Genomic DNA, 21,340 nt, shown 5'->3' with positions numbered 1-21,340 from the left:
GACCAGGAGATTTAGATTCCCACAGAACGGGGTCTCCCAAGAAGACTGCAGATTTATACCCCGCCCTTCTCTCTGAATCAGAGCGGCTTACAATCTCCTATATCTTCTCCCTCCACAACAGACACCTGTGAGGTGGGTGGGGGCTGAGAGGACTCTCACAGCAGCTGCCCTTTCAAGGACAACTCCTGTGATAGCTATGGCTGACCCAAGGTCATTCTAGCAGCTGCAAGTGGAGGAGTGGGGAATCAAACCCAGTTCTCCCAGAAAAGAGTCCGCACACTTAACCACTACACCAAATTCACCACACCAAGCTCTGTCCACCCAGTGTCAGGGGCCCCCTGCTCCTGAGAAGAGATCCGCAGGGAATCCAGCCAGCAGTCAGATAATTTTTCTTTTTAAAAGGGAGGGGCAGGACTCCTCTAGAAAGTTCCCTGCTTGCTGGATTCCCAACAGATCCCTTCTCAAGGCCAAGTCTCCACCCCCCACCCCCATGGCAACATAGCTCAGGAGACTTCTGTGGGAATCTGAGTCTCCAGCCAAATGTTATTAGTCTATGGCTTTTATGCCTGGAACATATTTACTCAAACTATCCAAATAGAACAACGCAGGAGTCAAGTTGCACCTTTAAGACCAACCAAGTTTAAATCAGAAGGTAAGCTTTCGTGTGCTAAAAACACACTTCTTCAGGTGAGGGGATCAGGTATAGTGAGCTGAAATACATGCAGTTTGTTGATTAAGAGGGTAAACTGGCTGTGATCACATGGTGAAACAGTGTGGCAATTTAAAGAGCCATTTGGTCTGGATAGCCATAAAAGGTAATACTAGTTTCCTGCCTATTGGTGTTTCTGCAAATCTAGGTAAATCACAAAAGGACATGTATTTCCTAGTTGTAGTCCACCTAATTATGTCTCAACATCAATCTATGCATTATAAACTAGTTCGCCGTTAGAAATGGTGCTGCGGGTTCCACCCCCCCCCTCCCTTCCTATTAAATGCCACATTATCCAGATCCCTCCCCACCAATGTTCCTTGGTCTCCGAAAACTTCTTTTCATTCTTCAGTGGTGGCAAATATTGCAAAACCATAAAATAAAAGAGCTGTAAGGACAAACATCTCTTCTGCCAGTGGAGGGTACGGCAGGATTGCTTTCCAAAAACCAGCCCTGCGAGGAAGCCTCTTCTCTCTCCTGGCTGGCTCCCACCACCACCTACCCTGGGGCTGCCCCTTCCCCTTAGAAATCCGCTGCCAGCCTTTTCTCCCCCAGCAAATGCAAAAAGTCCTTTTTGCAGAGAGAAGAGGGGGAAAGCAAGGGGGGTGGGTGGGTCTGGGGGCATCGCATCCCGAAGAAAAAGGGGAGGGGGGAGAAGCACACTTCTGCGGCCAGGGGGTGGACCTGGCTGTCTCCGCCCCATAGAATCGAAGGCCAGAGAGGCCCAAATCCTAGAGGAGCTTTGGGCGGGGAATCCGCTTTCTTCCTGCCCAGAGCCCCCACGTGCGGAATCAGCCCTTCCGGTTTTCGGGCGTGCAAAGTGACGGCGGCTTATCCCTCCCGGGTGAGTCCCGGGGGATCCTCCCAGGGTTGATGGGGGGGTGGGGTGGCGAAGCTGGGACATCTGGGAGGGGGGCAAAGGAAGGCCCCGATCCAAGGGAGGGAGAATCGTCCCACTGCAGAGCCTGGGCGGGGTGAGGCTTCTCCTTTGGGCGCTCCTCCTTCTCTGCTCCTTCTCTTTGCACCTGGTTGGGAGAGTGTGCTTGTGAGATGCTGCCCCTTCCCTGCATTGGGTGGGTGGGGGGGCTAGCCAGGGATTTAGAGTGGGAGGGAGCGGGTAGTGTTAAAGGGAAAGCGGGGAGAGGAGGGGGCTTTGATTTTCCGGGGAGGGCCAGTTAGCGATACACCCGGGCACCTTCTCTCCAGGACCAGTGGCTGGTTTAGGAGAAGGAATTGATGGGGGGCGGGGGGCGGGATATGTGCTTAGCCAATGTTCCCTCTAAACTGCAGAGTCTCCGTGAGCAAAAATTCTACTTTGTGAGCTCCTGGCATGAAAGTTGTGAGCGACTGCATCAATGATTGTGCGCTGGGGACATTTTTTCCTGAGCTGAGACAAAAATGGGTCTGGGTAAAAGTCGGATCTATACGGATCTTCATGAATTCATATGATTTTTACATTGTAATGAAATCAAACCACTGTAATTCTATAGATCTTGTCTTAGACTATAAGCAGGACCACAAAAATCATGTCTCCACAGATTCGTGGCGCTTTACCAGTGCAAAAACAGGGTTCCAAAGCACGGATCCTCATGAATTCATATGATTTTTATGGTGAAATGAAATCAAACCAACATCATATTGTAGATCCTGTCTTAGACTATAGGCAGGACCACAAAAATCATGTCTCCACAGCCGTGGAACCACAATTTCTGTGGTGCAAACTCTGCCCATGAACATGATATAAGAATGGATGGTGAGGCTGGGGGGATTGAAAGCAAAAATCATGTGGATCCACGAGGATCCGTGGTCCAAAACCAAGTTTTTGGTCCCTTGCACTGCCACGAAGCCATGGATCCACGATTTCTGTGGTGGAAACTCTGCCCATGGACATGATATGTGACTGGAAGGTGATCTTGGGTTGGCCCAAAGCGAAAAACATGAGGATCCGTGGTTTGGAAACATGTTTTTCCAGTGCTGTGGCACCACAAATTCGTGGAGGCATGATTTTTCTGGTGCTGCCTATAGTCTAAGAGAGGATCTACAACATGATGTTGATTTCATTTCATTTCACCATAAAAATCATATGAATTCATGAGGATCCGTGCTTTGGAACCCTGTTTTTGCACTGCTAAGGCGCCACAAATTCGTGGAGGCATGATTTTTGTAGTCCTGCCTATAGTCTAAGACAGGATCCACAGAATACTGATTTTATTTCATTTCAATGTAAAAATCATATGAATTTATGAAGATCTGTGTAGATCCGACTTTTACCCTTTCCCGACAAAAATGCGTAAGCTGGAGGCTAAGAATCTGTAATCTAGCTCATGCTAACTCAGTTTAGAGGGAACACTGATGCCCACCCCCCTCCTTCCAGGGAGAGGAGCTAGTGTTGGGGCCTCCAGTCCCGGGGTCTGGGCATTGAGGGAGGCTGGAACTGAGGGCTGAGTTTGCAGGGGAGGGCAAACCCTCCAGGAGGGCAAAGCCCCGAGGAGAGCGCAAAGAACTCCCAGGAGAGAAAAGGAGGTTCTCCAGGGAGGGGAGATGGTGGCTCGCCTTCATTCATTCCTCCCCGCACAGAGCTGCCCATGTTCTTGAATCTCTGGCCACAGGGGGTGAAACCCTGCTCATTTCCTACTTGTGGGGAGGCAACAAGAGCCCAGAATAGTTAGAGAGTCCTCAGTCCTAGAGAGGCCCCAGGCCTGGAGATGTTTCCTGCTCCTCTCCCCCTTGCAGAAGCCAGGCTTGCATTTCCGGATTCTGCTCCAGAGGTTTGGGATGATCTGATGAGCACAAAAGGTTTGAGGAGTGGGAAGAAGTGGAAGGGGAGGGGTCTGCAGGTGAATGGGAGAAGTCCCCCTCCCGGTTAACACTCCCTGGTTCTGCCTCAGAAGGTGCAAAAGAAAGCAGTCCCCAAAGATGAGCCTGAGCATTAAGAGCAGCAGGAGACAGGGAGAGGAAAGGAACCTTCTCCCTGCCTTAGACTGGGGAGGAGGCTGATGGGTCAAGGCTGGGGAGGAGCAGGAGATTTGGAGGGGGGAAGAGGAGAGCCCCCCCCAACTCCCTCTGCTCTGGCCCCAGCAAGCCTTTTCTTCCCTCATTCAGCTCCCAAGTGAGGCAGCCATGACCTTTGCTGTTTGGGAAACTGAGGAGGGAGTGTTCTCCTGCCCTGCAATCCTTTCCCCTCTCAGAATCCTGGTTCTCTGAGTTGTGGGCTGCTTTTCTGCACCGCTTAGTGTGTGGAGGAGGGGGGTATCCCTCCAGACCCCCCACATGATGAACCGGAATTGCAGAATCTTTTCAGGGTTCAGGAGTCCCAATGGTTGACGCAAGAAGAGAGACAAGGCCCCCAAATGGCTTGCCTTGATGATGTGTTGTGAGCCGCCCTAAGCGTGCTTCGGCAGGGAGGGTGGGATATAAATAAAATAAAATAAATGTCAGTCTCTGACCTGAATCATACAAGCAGAGATAGTGGGCACAGTCTTTCTCCTTGCAGCACTAGCTTTCTGTGTGCAGGGTATTTTGCATGATTCAAAGAAATATTTGCAGTTGTGGAGTTCAGGGCTGCGATCTGCCCCATCCCCCTTAAGCCAGCAGATCAATCCCAATTCCTCAGGGCTTTCCTACTCCACACCCTCTCTTCAGTGTGTGGATTAGGTTGGAGGGTTTGGGCATCCCTCGTGGGAGGAAGGGGGAATGCAGTGGCATCCAGCAGGGTGAGTGTCTGAGCACCCAGGAATGGATTTGGCAAGGCTGAAAGGACACATGGCCAAAGGGGGCGGGGGTAAGATGGACAAGGAATATGTGATTCCCCCCCCAAAAAAAAAACTAGCTGCGGGGTGGGGGGGGGAGACATCAGCCTGTCCTGAGCACTTCTCAATAAATTCAGTACCTAACAACAATCTGGTCGTTTTGGGGGACTGACACAGAAAATGTGTGTGCAGCAAAATGGGTTTCTGTCACTCCCAGGCAGCAGTGGAAAGACACTTTGGATGCCTCCTCTGCCATTTCCTCTGTGTGGTGAAGGGAAAAGAACTGCTAAGAAGCCTTGTTAGTTAGTGTGGTGGGCTGTCTCTGCAGAGATGGACAGTGTTCGGGTTCCTTGCCCTGGTTGTGGACACAGCCTACCTTGGAGATGGGATGCACCAGTACACCAATCAGATGCCCAAACACTCTTTGTCTTCCCATGCCAAGCCCACACAATCAGTGGAAAAAATCACAGCCCTGAATTTGGCTGAATAGACAAAGACTAAGGCTATTATTATTTTCCAGACAATTAAGTCCGTAGAGAACTAGAAACTAGGAGCAGAATTATTCAGTGTGTGAACTCTGGGAAATTGGATAAGAACCAAGATTAAGTAGTTGCGGCATCCAACAGATACAATGGATAGCCTTAATAGCAGTCCGTATCTGTGGAAGACAGGACGAAATGCAGCTGAATAAATCCGGAGTCTTCATCTAGTCTTCAGAATTCAATACTGTTCTTTCCCAATGGGACATTTTGGACTTTGAATGACTACACAGTTGTGTTTCTTTAACTTAGGTCTAAATTTTGGATTGTATGTAAGGCCTGCTATTTGGATTGTATCATTGAATGTAATACTGCAGAATTTTGCAATTTTGTAAAACGTATCTATACAAATTGATTCTCCTAAATCAGAGGATTCTTAGATGTAACATTGTGAAGGGTGATTCTCTGATAGTATGTTTTTTATTAGTGTTGAAATTTGAATGAAATCAATATACCTTAGTGCTTTTTAAAAGATAATCTTTATTTGTGTACAGCATCATATTGGTGCTGTTTAAGTACCATTTGGGGAGGGGGGTACCATTTAAGGTGAGGGGTTGGTTGTATCTCATTGAACTATAACCCCTCCTTTGATCTCTTACAAATTTTGGAAATGTTTGAAAACAGACCCTGCAGCCACCTGTTTCATACCACTGGGACCTGCAATTCACTTGCTTGCCACGGGACTTAAGCTGCTAGATCTCACAGAGGAGTTACCGTAACTTCTTCAGCAGGATTCTAGCCTTCCCCTGCACATCTGGGGTTGACTCTGCTGTCATCCACCGGCCAGAGTGAGAGGTGGGTCCATCTAGTAGACTGGACTCCAGAGGGTCTGCAGGCCTTGAAGAAACTTCTCCAAATTAGAAATCACTCACCTTATTCAAGGTAAGCCTGATTCAAGATTCTCCTTTGTGTATGTGGGCAGAGAGGCAAACACACTCACACCCAGACACGTAGGGAGAGGTGGTCCTGCAGCTATGAGGGACCCAATCCATGAAGAGTTTTGTAGATTATAGTGGGAAGCTGAAACTCAGCCCTGTAACTCAAAAATAACCAATAGAGTGACCTTTGATTAGTGACTCTGCTGCCCCCAACTGGTCAGATTGAGAGGTGAGTCCATCTGGTTGTCTAGACTCTATAGCAGGGATGGCCAAACTGTGGCTCGGGATCCACATGTGGCTCTTTCACATCTATAGTGTGGCTCTTGAAGCCCCACCACCCCGTCAGTCAGCTTGGAGAAGGCATTTGCCTCTGTAAATCGCTTTGCCAAGCCAGCTGGCAGCGTAGAGAAGGCATTTAAAGTTAAAGTTGCTTTCTTCCCACCTCTCCCCTCCTCCCCCATCTATTTGGTTTCTTTCAATTTTTCTTACCCACCCTTCCTTCCTATCTTGTGGCTCTCAAACATCTGACATTCATGTTCTGTGGCTCTCAGACATCTGACATTTATTTTGTGTGGCTGTTATGTTAAGCAAGTTTGGCCACCCCTGCTCTAAAGGATCTCTTGCAGACCTTTAAGAAAACTTCTCCAAATTGAAAATCACCTGCAGTTTCCTTGACAGATATTTGTCCCGAGTGTAAATCATCTAAGTGGGAGTTCTAGCAGCCTCTTTTTCTAGAGAATTTCCTTTCCCTCCCGATAACTTACCAAGTCTGCTGATGAAAGGGTGCTGAGTCTGGGAGTGGGGCAGCTGTTACCCAAACAGCTGTCCTTTATTTAATTGGGGAAATTAGCATTATCAGAGACAGTGTGAGAGGAGGCCACTGGAAACACCACCTATGTATACAGTGATTGTTCCTTTTGAAAAACTTTCAAATAAAGCAGTCAGCTGTTTAACCAGTAAGGTTTTTTGAGAAACAAAATGAGAAGAAAAGAAACAAACATGCCTACACAGAAAAACACTCTTTAAGCACACGTGCAAAGCTAAATAAGAAGAACGGGAATGAAAAAAGAAGGCTTTCAAAGTGGTCTGTGTTCCACAGAAGAGAAGTGGGACTGCAATGTAGGGCCCAAGAATACACACTCAATGAAAGTGGGTGCTTGTATTTATCCCATTCTCCCTGAAAGGGATTCTGAGCCAGTGACAACAGTTTATAGGTTAACAATTAAAAACCTCCTAAAATATGACATGCAGTTAAATCAGAATAAATACAATACAAACAATAAGACAATTGCTATAATATTCAAGACGGCATACAACTCACATGGTGCGGCAATATCCAGACGTCTCAAAAAGGGGAGAGGGAAAGGAGGAAAGGGGAAGGAGGGGGAGGCCAAAAACTAACTACAGATTGGCTAAGTTGGTTCAGCCCTCAACCACAGACCTGGTGGCAATTGCAAAACTGTATCAAATCCTCAGGAGCCAAACCCTGCAAGGCCCGGATCTCTCATGGAAGGATTGAAAACAAATGGACGATCTTTCGACTGGGAAAATGTTCACAGGAAAAATGTTCCCTGAGGCACGATGGCAGGTTTGCCCCAGAAACCAATGGCTTGATGCATTTACCGGAATGAACGGATGCTTGGTGGTTCTCCTGGAGGGAAATCAAAGGCTTTGGAAGAGCTGAATGACTCTCTCAGGAACTGGGCATTAACATTCATTGCAGACCTCCAAACTACAGGATGGGAGATACTTCCAGAAGTTATGGATAAGAACATAAGAACATAAGAGAAGCCATGTTAGATCAGGCCAATGGCCCATCCAGTCCAACATTCTGTGTCACACAGCGGCCAAATATATATATATATATATATATATATATATATATATATATATATATATATATATATATATATATACACACACACACACACACACACACACACACATATATATATATATATACACACACACACACACTGTGGCTAATAGCCACTGATGGACCTCTGCTCCATATTTTTATCTAACCCCTTCTTGAAGGTGGCTATGCTTGTGGACGCCACCACCTCCTGTGGCAGTGAATTCCACATGTTAATCACCCTTTGGGTGAAGAAGTACTTCCTTTTATCCGTTTTAACCTGTCTGCTCAGCAATTTCATCGAATGCCCACGAGTTCTTGTATTGTGAGAAAGGGAGAAAAGTACTTCTTTCTCTACTTTCTCCATCCCATGCATTATCTTGTAAACCTCTATCATGTCACCCCTCAGTCGACGTTTCTCCAAGCTAAAGAGCCCTAAGCGTTTCAACCTTTCTTCATAGGGAAGGTGTTCCAGCCCTTTAATCATTTTAGTTGCCCTTTTCTGAACTTTCTCCAATGCTATGTGCTAACGAGGGCAAATGGGGTGGGAGCAGGATTGTGGATGAAAGATTCAAGGAGAGGAGCTGACTTCCTGAGAAATCCATTATAAATTTAGAGTGGAAGGAGGTTCATAAGATAGACTCCTTTACATTACTCTTCTAGACTTGTGGTCAGTGTTCCCTCTAAGCTGTAGCTCACAGATTTTTAGCCTCCAGCTCACACATTTTTGTCTTAGCTCAAGAAGGAAGACCCCAGAGCACAATAATTGGGGAGGGTCGGTGGCTCAGTGGCAGAGTATCTGCTCGGTAAGCAGAAGGTCCCAGGTTCAGTTCCCGGCATCTCCAACTAAAAAAGGTCCAGGCCAAGTAGGCATGAAAAACCTCAGCTTGAGACCCTGGAGAGCTGCTGCCAGTCTGAGTAGGCAATACTGACTTTGATGGACCCAGGGTCTGATTCAGTATAAGGCAGCTTCATATGTTCAATTTATGCAGTAGCTCACAAATTTAATACCAGTAGCTCACAAAGTAGAATTTTTGCTCACAAAGCTCTGCAGCTTAGAGGGAACATTACTTGTGGCCCAGTTTTCTCTTTCTGTCGGCATCTTTTCTGTCATTTTAGGTCAGACAGCATGGGACTTATGATTCTGGGGTAATATTAATATGTAAGGCACTTGGCTTCTCTCTCCCTAGCTGCCAACTCTTCCTGTCTGAGGAGGGGTCTGAATGCTTACACAGAATCCATTCCACCTCTTACCCCTCTCTTTTGCTGCATTTTCAGATGTGGGCACCCTCTGTGAAGAAAGAAGCAACATTCACTGAAGTGGGAGGCGATTCCTTGGAGCAAGGACAGAGGGCGCAGGCTCAAGAGTGTGCCCAAGATGCCCTCTCCTGTGGTAAAGTCTCTTTGTGCCTGGGTGTGTTTGGGGCACTCCTGTGATTTGGATGGGTGGAGTGTTCAGGTCAGGAAAAGAATACTTCTTCACACAACACAGAGTGAATTTGTGGCACTCAAAGGCCACTAGTTGTGATTCCTCTCAAAGGGGATTAGACAAATTTGTGGAAGGCAATTCCTCCCATCAATTAAAATAGTCACATCTCACCTTTCTTCCTTTAGAGGGACTGAAGGTGGCTCAAAAGTGAAAAAGTTGACAAACCAGGTAGTCTTATTTAACCTGGTGGATAAAGGGGCCTCCACCTTCTGGGACAGCAGAGCTCTGAAAGCCAGTCTGTAGGGGCCAATCCTCATGGAAAAATTTGGCTTCTGTGCCCATCTTCATATGGGTACCTGGTAGGAAACAGGATGCTGGATAGGGATGGCAGGCTGTGGACTGACACCCCCAGGAGCTTTGGGGAGGGTCTTGGGGCAGATGTGATGTCATTTTGATGTTCCATCGGGCTGAAAGCATGGTTGTTTCTTTAGCATGCCAAGAGACACTCAAAACTCACTGAAGTTACCCTAGAGGGTCCAGATTTGCTCCAGTCACATCTGGGTTTTGGGCTGAATGTGATGGTGATATGCCAAATGATGTCATTTCCACCCTCCTCTGTCCCTCCCCTCCGACCACACAGAAATCTCACAGAAGTCTGAAATATGTTGACAACATTTCTAATCTCTGAGGCTCATACATACCTGGTACTTCTCTTCTGCCTCTTCCAGAATTCAGTAATAAGTGTTAAAAATGTGTTGAGTAGACACAGGGCTAGGTTTTTCAATCCTGGGAAGGGGTTGCTTCATGCAGGGAATGCAAACTTCAAGAGGGGATTGGATAAAGCATATGGAGCAGAGGTCCATCAGTGGCTGTTAGCCATGCGTATTGTTGGAACTTTCTGTCTGGGTAAGTGATGTTCTATATTCTTGGTGCTTGGGAGGAGCAACAGTGTGAGGGCTTCTAGTGTTCTGACCCCACTGATGGACCTCCTGATGGCACCTGGGGTTTTTTGGCCACTGTATGACACAGAGAGTTGAACTGGATGGGCCATTGGCCTGATACAACATGGTTTCTCTTATGTTCTTAATAAACAAGAAAAACCCCTTCCTTCCTTCCTTCCTTGCCTCACTAACAGGCACTGAAGAGATGCTGTTGAACCATCATCTTTTCAGTGGTGTGGAAACGTCTGCTGCACCTCCAGTCCAGGTAGGAGAGCTGAGCTGGGGACAGGCTGGGTCCCTTCTCGTTCCTCAGGGGGGCTTTTGTTCCTGCAGCTTCAACAAGGTGTTTGGGTGAGAGATGCTCTGAATGCTATTCCCTTTACCCATGCTAAGGCATACATCCTGTACCCTCCTAGATGACTCCCTTCCAGTGTTCAGTCTCTGCCAGGTGTAATCTCTGACGAGGGAATCTGCTTTTCCTTTCAGTCTCCATTTTCCTTTGAGGAGGTGTCCATCTATTTCACAGAGGCGGAATGGGCCCTGCTGGATCCACGGCAAAGAGCTCTGTACAAGGAAGTCATGCTGGAGAACTATGAGCATGTGGCCTTTCTGGGTAAGGATCTTTCCTAGGTGCCAAAGGTGCAAATTGCTGCCATTTTGATGAGGCATGAATCAAAATATTGAATAGCAGGATATTGTTTTGAGGCCTTCCCTGCTACTTGGGGAGGGGCTGTGGCTCACTGGCAGCGTATCTGCTTGGCATGCAGAAGGTCCCAGCTTCAAACCCTGGCAGAATCTCCCATTAGAAGGATCGAGTAGGAGGTGACGTGAAAGACTTCTGCCTGAGACCTTCGTTTTCTCCTGCTGGACTGAGGAGACAGTACTGACTTAATTGGCCAAGGGTTGAATTTAAGTTTATAAAGACAAACAGATAGCTGTGCCGCTTGCTTTCATAAAATAAACTGATTGGTGGCATAGCAGGAACTTGCAGTGGCTCTTGGGCACAATCTTATGAACAAGGTCTATGCAAGATCACAGCAGTTACCAGTAGATCATGTCCGTGGCTTAATACACATGTTGTAAATGGTTTGTCAAATCTGGGAGCCTTTCCCCACCAGCCTGAAAAGAACAAAAGATTAATGGAAGGGTTTTATAGAATATGGTAGATGCACTGCCCTTCAGTTTCTGGAAATTTGGGGGTCTTTCAGTCCATCTACAATCAAGAAAAGTTTTCTTGGTTCCGAATTTGTGGAAGGGTCGGTCTGTCGGTCAGTCTGTTTGTCTGTCACTAAATTGATATCCTGCCCTCAGTATTTGGTTATGGGTTGTGAGCTGCCATGTGGATTTCAAAGGTTACTGAATGAGGTTCTTTGTAGGAGAGCAAGCACACCAGCACTCTTCTAGTTTATAGAAAGATGGTATTGTCTCTCTTTACAACTTTGTAAAGCACTTTTTCCATCCCTACCCAGAGTTGCTAGTTTTTGCCCCCAAGCACTGCTTTGGTGTTTCTTAGTAGACTTTTGTTCTCACTGTTGCTGGAACTCTCTGTCTGGGGCAAGTGATTCTCCGTATTCTTAGTGCTTGGAAGAGGCAACAGTGTGAGGACTTCTAGTGTCCTGGCCCCACTGATGGACCTCCTGATTGGCATATACCCTGCTGAGATGACAGCGAGTGTGATGTGGCAGTTGGTACGTCAGAGCAGGATCTGCCAGACCAAGCTTCCTGCTGTTGAAGCTGATGGGGTGATTTCGGACCACTCACAGACTTTCAGCCTAACCTGCCTCACAGGGTTGTTGTGCAAATCAAAACAGGGGAAGAGGAGAATGATGTAGTTGTTTTAGTCCCCACTGTGAAGAAAGGCTTAACTTTTCCTAGATAGATGTTGCAGGCCGGGGGGAGGGGATGGAAAGCAATCTACCCTCGTCTCTTTTGCCCCCCATCACTTCTTTCTGAAGATACCCCCCTTCTTTGATAATCTAACCCACATTTCTCAATTGTCTCCATTTTCCTTTCCAAGAACTCCCTTCTCAACGTACTTTGCCTCTATCTATCGTCCCCTTCCGTCCCAGTCCCCCACTAGGCCATGAAGAAGAAGAAGAATTGCAGATTTATACCCTGCCCTTCTCTCTGAATCAGAGACTCAGAGCGGCTTACAATCTCCTGTATCTTCTCCCCCCACAACAGACATCCTGTGAGGTGGATGGGGCTGAGAGGGCTCTCACAGTAGCTGCCCTTTCAAGGACAACCTCTGCCAGAGCTAATGGTGAACCCAAGGCCAATCCAGCAATGAATGAAAATCACCCATATGGATGAAAATCACCCATAGCAACTTTCTTGCTCCCATTGCATTTCTTCGCACAATGGGCCTTATCAATATTAATAACAATAATAGAAGCGCAAGAAGAAAATATCAGATTTATACCCTGCCCTTCTCTCTGAATCTCAGAGTCTTGGAGCAGCTTACAATCTCCTTTACCTTCCTCCCCCACAACAAACTCCTTGTGAGGTAGGTGGGGCTGAGAGACCTCTTGCAGAAGCTGCCCTTTCAAGGACAGTTCTGCGAGAACTATGGCTGACCCAAGGCCATTCCAGCAGCTGCAAATGGAGGAGTGGGAAATCCAGCCTGGTTCTCCGTTTTGCAATGTTTTAAATACTTCATTGATGTATCATCGAAGGGGGTGATGTTGGAGTTTTTTAGTAAATGTAAGAAATAGAGCCCAGTTCATTTCTTAAAATTATCATATTTAAAGTACATTTAAGTGGAAGTATTATATATGGTTTCAGCTCAATAATTTTGTCAGCCACCGTGACATGACAGTCCGCACTTCAGGGCAGAGTCTGCTAGGCCCAGGTTTCTACTGTGGAAGGTGACTGGGTGATTTCAGGCCAGTCACTTTCAACTTAACCTACCTCACAAGGTTCTGTGGGTCAAAAAGGGGAGAGGAAAATGATGTCAGCTGCTTTGGTCCGCACTGTGGAGAAAGACTGGGGGGGGGGGGGGGAGATAAAAAGCTGAAGTCAGAGGAGCAGATCAAGGTAGGTTGATGGTTGGCTGGGAAGGAGAGCATCCAGGTTGGGAAATTCTTGGGGATTGGAAGTGTGGAGCCTGGAGAGGGTGGGGTTTGAGGAAGTGTGGGAACTCAGCTACAATGCCATCAACTCCACCTCCCAAACCAGCCATTTCCTTCTGCTCAACCATTGTTACCAATCTCCAGGTGATGGTAAATAAGGGAAAAGAACCCGGTGAGGATGAGGACCTGGAGATAACCATGTTAAATTATTACTTAGTTTGCAATGTTAACTAGAGCACTCTACTATTAGGAACTGTTGCTGCTTACAAGAATCAGTTTATGTGTTATTCACCATATGTTTACAGTACATTGTTAATCATTGCAATATGATGTAACGGGTGGCCAACGGTAGCTCCCAGATGGTTTTTGCCTACAACTCCCATTGGCCATGCTGGCTGGGGCTGATGGAAGTTGTAGGCAAAAAACATCTGGAGAGCTACCGTTGGCCACCCCTGTGATATAATATGAATGTATGTTAAGTTGTACTATATTATTTATTAATCACATAAACTGATTCTTGTAAGCGGCAACAGTGTCGAATAGTAAAGTGTTCTAGTTAACATTATAGATGAAGTAATAACTGCGAGTGTGATGTGGCAGTTGGCACGCCAGAGCAGGGTCTGCCAGACCAAGCTTCTTGTTGTGGAAGCTGACTGGGTGATTTCAGACCACTCACAGACTTTCAGCCTCACCTGCCTCATAGGGTTGTTGGGCAGATTGGAAACAAGGGAAGTGGAGAATTATGTAAATTGTTTTGATCCCTGCTGCAAAGAAAGGCTTCACTTTTCCTAGATAAAGATTGCAGACAGGGGGGAGGGGATGGAAAGCAATCGACCCTCATCTCTTTTGCCCCCATCCCTTCTCAAGATACCCTCCTTCTTTGATAACCTAACCCACATTTCATGACTGTCTCCATTTCCCTACCCAACGGCTGCCTTCTCAACATACCTTGCCTCCCTCTATCTTCCCCTTCCCTCCTCAGTCCTCCCCAGGCCATGAAACTCACCCATAGCAAATTTCTAGCACCTGTTGTATTTCTCCCCACAACGGGCCTTATTACTAGTAATAACAATAATAGAAGAGGAAGCAGATAGTAGATTTATACTCCGCCCTTCTCTCTGAATCTCAGAGCAGCTTACAATCTCCCTTACCTTCCTCTCCCACAACAAACTCCCTGTAAGGTAGGTGGGGCTGAGAGACCTCTCACGGAAGCTGCCCTTTCAAGGACAGTTCTGCGAGAGCTATGGTTGACCCAAGGCCATTCCAGCATCTGCAAGAGGAGGAGTGGGAAATCTAACCTGGTTATCCCACATAAGAGTTCACACACTTAATTACTACAACAAACTGGAAATAATAATGATTATGGTGATGGTGATGATGATAATGTTAACCCTCGGGGAAACCAAGGTGCTTTGCCTCTCAGATCCATTCCACTTTTACTGACTGGGATTGTGGATTTGATCTTGACCATGGTTCCATCCTTCCAGTAGAATTGTTATTCTTTTATGTATTCTAATACAGAATTTTTAAAAACAGAAATAGACAGAAACAGAAAAACAGACTAAAAAAGAAAATATATTTACAGAACATATCAATAAAGTAAGAATTTTTATTCTTGAATTGCTTTCCTTCCCCATATAAGAATGAACAGTTTCTCTTTTTTTCTTCCTCTCTCTCTCTCTCTGCAAAAGAAGCCAGAAGTATAAGAGAGACTTTGATGGACACAAACAAGTGCCTTGCATCCAAAGAAAGACTGGAGAGTTCCACAAGAGGCTCGCAAGAGCATATTTCCTTCCGAGATGAGCTGGCAGAGAGTGAGCATCCATCTTGTTTATATATTAAGGCAATGGTCCCCAACCTTTTTGGCACCAGGGACTGGTTTTGTGGAAGGCATTTTTTCCACGGACCGGGGTGGGGGGATGGTTTCTGGATGATAAAATTGTGCTCTTTATTTTGGTGTGGTGGTTAAGTGCACAGACTCTTATCTGGGAGAACTGGGTTTGATTCCCCACTCCTCAACTTGCAGCTGCTGGAATGGCCTTGGGTCAGCCATAGCTGTCGCAGAGTTGTCCTTGAAAGGGCAGCTTCTGCAAGAGCTCTCTCAGCCCCATCCACCTCACAGGGTGTCTGTTGTGGGGGGAAGAAGATAAAGGAGATTGTGAGCTGCTCTGAGATTTGGAGTGGAGTGCAGGATATAAATCCAATGTCGTATTATTATTATTACTACATTGTGATATATAATGAAATAATTATACAATCCATGGCCCAGTTGCTAACTGGTCCAGGGCCCGGGTTTTGGGGACCCCTGTATTAAGGGAAGAGGCACTTTCACCTCTAAACAACATTTTGTTTGGTACATTCATACAGCCCGATGGATAAGGATGGAGGCACCTGAAATCTGAAGGGTCAGGAGCTCCTTCTCAGCAAGAACTTAGGTGTGGCTCCTGAGGGGGTGAGGGATCATTAAATACTAGATATTATGTGGAAAAGTAGATGGGTGGTTATGATGAACCAATCTGGATGAGGCCCAGGGGCCTCCTGCAGTCACATAGTCCCAACCACATGTATGCCTTCGGACCTTGCCAGCTGTCCTGAGTGCTAACAGGATCTCTGTCTTTATTCCAGCAGAGGCTGATCAGAGGAACGAGGAGGGTGAGGAATTTCATCAGCAAATGCCAACTAGAGTTGAAAATGAAGGTTGGAAAGAAAATGTCAAGAATCGAGGCAGACCTAAGAGAAAGAAAAGCGGACCTATGGTAGAGAAGAGAGACGGAAGACAGCGTAATGTACAGTTTCCAAAGTGCTGGATATTGAAGTCAAGTCAATCTATTCAGTGTGGAAAGTACTTCAGAAATAGATCAAAGCTCCTTGTGCACCAAAGAATACACAGAGGCAAGAAGTCTTTTGAATGCTCAGTGTGCAGAAAGGGGTTCAGTCAGAGTGGCCATCTTCAACAACATCAGAGAATCCAAACAGGAGAGAAACCTTTTGAATGCTCAGTGTGTGGAAAGAGATTCTGTCAGAGTGACCATCTTCAACAGCATCAGAGATCCCACAGAGGAGAGAAACCTTTTGAATGCTCAGAGTATGGAAAGAGATTCAGTCGGAGTAGCAGTCTTCAAGTGCATCAGAGAACCCACACAGGGGAGAAACCTTTTGAATGCTCAGTGTGTGGAACGAGATTCAGTCATAGTAGCAGTCTTCAAGTGCATCAGAGAACCCACACAGGGGAGAAACCTTTTGCATGCTCAGAGTGTGGAAAGAGATTCATTCGGAGTAGCAGTCTTCAAGTGCATCAGAGAACCCACACAGGGGAGAAACCTTTTGAATGCTCAGTGTGTGGAAGGAGATTCAGTCAGAGTAGCAGTCTTCAAGTGCATCAGAGAACCCACACAGGGGAGAAACCTTTTGAATGCTCAGAGTGTGGAAAGAGATTCAGTCTAAGTGCCCATCTTCAACAGCATCAAAGAACCCATACAGGGGAGAAACCTTTTGAATGCTCAGAGTGTGGAAAGAGATTCAGTCAGAGTAGCAGTCTTCAGGTGCATCAGAGAACCCACACAGGGAAGAAACCTTTTGAATGCTTAGAGTGTGGAAAGAGATTCAGTCTGAGTAGCAATCTTTACTGTCATCAAAGTACCCACACAGGGAAGAAACCTTTTGAATGCTCAGAGTGTGGAAAGAGATTCAGACAGCGTTCCCTTCTTCAGGAGCACCAAAGAACCCACACAGGAGAAAAATCTTTTGAATGCTCAGAGTGTGGAAAGAGATTCAGTCGCAGTACCACTCTTCATTATCATCAAAAAACCCACACGGGGGAGAAACCTTTCGAATGCTCAGAGTGTGGAAAGAGATTTAGTCTGAATAGCAATCTTCGACGACATCAGAGAACCCACACAGCAGTGAAACCTTTTGAATGCTCAGTGTGTAGAAAGAGATTCAGTCAGAGTAAGAGTCTTCAAGGGCACCAAAGAACCCACACAGGGGAGAAACCTTTTGAATGCTCAGAGTGTGGAAAGAGATTCGGTTTTATTAGCAGTCTTCAAAGGCATCAGAGAACCCACACAGGGGAGAAACCTTTCGAATGCTCAGAGTGTGGAAAGAGATTCAGACAGAGTTCCCTTCTTCAAGCGCACCAAAGAACCCACACAGGGGAGAAACCTTTTGAATGCTCAGAGTGTGGAAGGAGATTCAGTGTGTCTACCAATCTTCAGCAACATCAGAGAGCCCACACAGGGGAGAAACCTTTCAAATGCTCAGAGTGTGGAAAGAGATTCAGAGTGAATTTCGTTCTTCAAGTGCACCAAAGAAACCACACAGGGGAGAAACCTTTTGAATGCTCTGAGTGTGGAAAGAGATTCAAGCAGAATGTTAGTCTTCGAAAGCATCAAAACATCCACAGAAGAGAAAATGAATGCTGAGAATATGTTAAGAAATTCAGTCTCAGTTTTAATTTTCAACAGCATGGAAGAATCCAGAATGGGAAGAACCATTTTGAATGCTCAGAGTATAGGAAGAAATTCAGTATGAATTCCAGTCTTCAAAAATATCTAAGAATCCACACAATGGTGAAACCTTTTGAACAGTTTGAAAAGTGCATCAGTCACAGTTACATTCTTCCAAGTGCATCTAAGAATTGCAGAGGAGAGAAACTTTTAAATTCTTTGAATGTCTGAAGAGGTCTTTATGGTGGCTCTCTTCAGTACATTCCAGGAACACACCCTGGGGAGAAAATTTTTGACTGCTCAAGAGTCTGGAAATAGCTTCAGCTGGAGAGAACGTAAGAACAACAACAATTTTTATTTGTATCCCGCCCTCCCCGCCGGAGCAGGCTCAGGGCGGCTAACAACATAATTTCATACATTGGTCATACAATATTAAATAAAACTACATTGACAGTTTAATTAAAATTCTGATTAAAATTCTAAGATTAATAAAATTAATAAAATATACTAGTGCTATGATTACGATTATTTGATTACGTGCTATGAAGAACATAAGAGAAACCAGGTTGGATCAGGCCAATGGCCCATCCATTCCAACACTCTGCAACAAATAGTGTCAAAAAACCAAAAACAGGTATCATCTGGAGGTCCACTAGTGGGACCAGAACACTATAAGCCCTCTGACTGATACCCCCCCAAAGGACCAAAAATGCAGAGCATCACTGCCCCAGACAGAGAATTTATCTATACCCTGTGGCTAATACGGACCTCTGCTCCATATGTTAATCCAGTCCTCTCTTGACGCCATCTATGCATATAGCTTCCACCACCCCCTGTGGCAGTGAATTCCATGTGTTAATCACACTTTGGATGAAGAAGTCCTTCCTTTTATGCATTCTAACCCGAATGCTGAGCAATTTTATTGAGTATCTGCTTTCTCAATTGTATTGAGTGTTCTTGTATGGTGAGAAAAGGGAGAAAAGTACTTCTTTCTCTGCCTTCTCTATCCCATGCATAATCTTGTAAACCTCTGTTATATCACTCCTCTGTTGACATTTCTGCAAGCTAAAGAGCCCCAAGTTCTTTAACCTTTCTTCATAGGGAAAGTGTTCCAACCATTAAATCATTCTAGTAGCCCTTTTATGCACTTTTTCTTTTTTTTCTTTTTTTTCACCTTGAAGACCAACCCATTTTTATTTAGAACGTCAGCAGAGGGAATGTTGTGAGACATGAATTCTTCAATCCCAGCTGTCTTCCCCAGTTGCCCCCAGAGAGAATAAGGAAGAAGTAAGAGTCCCCGGTCCTGTGAGCCCTCCCTCCCCCTCAGGTTTCAGGAACCAGAAATAACCAGGACTTAAACCCTAGGCAAAGGCGTTCTCCTCATGGGCTTCCTTGAACGTCTTCGTTGAGATTGTACCTTTATTGAGTAGACTGAGAAAATGTAATTTTTTGTTTAACTGCTACACTTTTGAAAAGCATCTTAGAGTTTCTAACAGGTGTAAAGGGGAAAGAATACCCTGCCCCTCTCCTGGGGGCCTAGTGTGTGGAAATGGGCAGCTGAAGAGGTCAATAACAACCCAGAAATCCTCTCTCAAGGGGACACCACCCTTTCCCCCTCCGGGCACTTGCCAACCCATAAATGTTTATCAATTGGGAGGGGAGAAAAGCTAAGAAAAGGTCATAGCTCTATAAATAATAGGATGCCCCATATTTCCCAGCCCATACAAGAAAAGATGGGCTTGGGTTTTTCAATCTGTTAATCTGAAATGGGTTATTATAGCCCCTAATAATAAACCTTATAGCCACTATTAATATGTAATAACAGTTACAATATTATGGAGGATGTACAGAACAAATCTCCATTTAGCCACAAATTTTAACGGAAGGTGGCTAAATTGGGTGGGTCTGTAGAAGACCCGAGGCATACAAGGTGTGATTTGTGTCATCCTTTCATTGGTACGTGGGAGAGCAGCGTGATGTTCTACTGTAGGATAAGCTTTTTGAAGTTGGTCTTAGAAATTTTACTAGTTTTTTGGTCTGAATTACCCCTAAGTTAAGATTTTTACTTCTAAAATTCTGTCTGTCTGGGGCAACTTATGTCTGTGAATAGTTCTTTTCTGTAAAGAATGTCAATAAACCAAAAGTATGTCTCAACTTACAGAGGCACAATTTGCCACCCTGGCTTTGCCCAGATACAGACTGTGTCTGCCTGTTCCATTGGCTCCCTGTGTTAACCAAATTTATTGAATTTTTGCAATATATTGAAATGTATTTCAAATACTAAAAAAAGAAAGAAAAGCCATATTTCAATCCTTATCAATACATTACACATTTTCTTTTTTTCCCCCTCACTTCCCCCACCTCTTTTCTTGACCTCCGTCGGTGCTTCAAGCTATTGAGAAAACAATTAAGGTACCATCCGTTTTAGAATCTTGCACTATAAAATTTACCTAAAATCTAATAACATCTCTATATCTCTATTTATAATTCAGTCTTCTAGTTTTCCTTCAGAACATTGTTAGCACATCCTGAACTTATTTATCTCAATATACTAAATCATATCACCATAACCTTTTAGTTCACCCATAGTATTACACTTATCATTCATCTATTATTACACCAGTTATAGCTGCTTAATTCTTTTTAATTATTACACTTATCTTTCATCAATCTATTATCACATCAATTATAACTGTTTGTTGTAATTATCACTATATTTCCTAACTACTAATAAAAGGAGCTATCGTATATTGATTCAAAAAATTATTTCTAAGTTCTGCTTGAAGACAATGAAAAATTAATTTCAAAATTATAAAAAATATTTTAAAATGGTCTACAGAAGATGAAGTAGTAAAATCTCAAATGATTAAATGGGCAATTAATGTAAATAAAGAAATACAGATGGAAACTTGGGAATATTTGTGGAAGAATTTTATAAAGCTTTCGACGTGTCATAGTATTAAAGAGAACTGTTTTATATTGATGTGCAGGTGGTATATGACTCCTAAAAAGTTGGCAAAGATGAACAATAAGATGCCAGATAGATGTTGGAAATGTAAAAAACATGAAGGTTCTTTCTACCATATGTGGTGGACTTGTGAAAGAGCAAAAAAGTATTGGCAGATGATTCAACAAGAAATTTCTAGGATCTTGGGATACGAATTTAAGAAAGTTGCAGAGACTTTTCTGTTGGGATTACAAATGGAAAAATTTCCAAAAGAAGATAGAACTATAATCTGGTATTTGCTTTCAGCTGCTAGGACACAGTATGCGCAGTTGTGAAAGCAAGAAAAAATACCAGAAAAATGGGATTGGATTGTAAAAGTTATGACATGGAGTGAAATGGACAAATTAACAAGAATTTTAAGAGACTATGACTTAGAAGTTTTTAAGACGGAGTGGAAAAAGTTTAGAAGATATGTAGAAAAAGAGTGGAAAATAAAAGGACATTGGACAATTTTTGATAATGATTAAGTCTTAGAAGGAAAAAGAATATTCATCTTTGTTTTTATTAGTTAAGGGTACCTTTAAATGTTAGTATTTTAAGTAAATAACACTGGCGGGGGTCAAGTAATGGGGGGAGGGGTGGTTAGAAAGTAATATATGGGATAGATAAAAAGAAGTTATTGACGATGCAAGAAATAGATATTGTTACCATATGTTACTAAATAAAATTGTTTTAAACACAAAAAATTCTTTCTAATCACCTGTCTCCCCCATTTTC

At 44.6% G+C, this 21,340-nt stretch overlaps 1 protein-coding gene across 1 annotated transcript in view; it reads left to right on the top strand.

Moving 5' to 3' along the window:
* Positions 1-18,123, top strand: part of LOC132571892 (uncharacterized) — an 851,656-nt gene extending 833,533 nt beyond the window's left edge. The window contains exons 11-15 of the mRNA XM_060238684.1: positions 9,009-9,123; positions 10,295-10,365; positions 10,587-10,713; positions 14,863-14,985; positions 15,797-18,123. Coding sequence (XP_060094667.1) covers positions 9,009-9,123; positions 10,295-10,365; positions 10,587-10,713; positions 14,863-14,985; positions 15,797-17,592 — 2,232 coding nt within the window. The 3' untranslated portion in view covers positions 17,593-18,123. The remainder of the gene's footprint in view (positions 1-9,008; positions 9,124-10,294; positions 10,366-10,586; positions 10,714-14,862; positions 14,986-15,796) is intronic.
* The last annotated feature ends 3,217 nt before the right edge of the window (positions 18,124-21,340 follow it).

Source organism: Heteronotia binoei, chromosome 5, assembly GCF_032191835.1.
Source record: "Heteronotia binoei isolate CCM8104 ecotype False Entrance Well chromosome 5, APGP_CSIRO_Hbin_v1, whole genome shotgun sequence".
Classification (NCBI taxonomy): Eukaryota; Metazoa; Chordata; class Lepidosauria; order Squamata; family Gekkonidae; genus Heteronotia; species Heteronotia binoei.
This window is presented reverse-complemented; position numbering and strand designations above follow the sequence as displayed.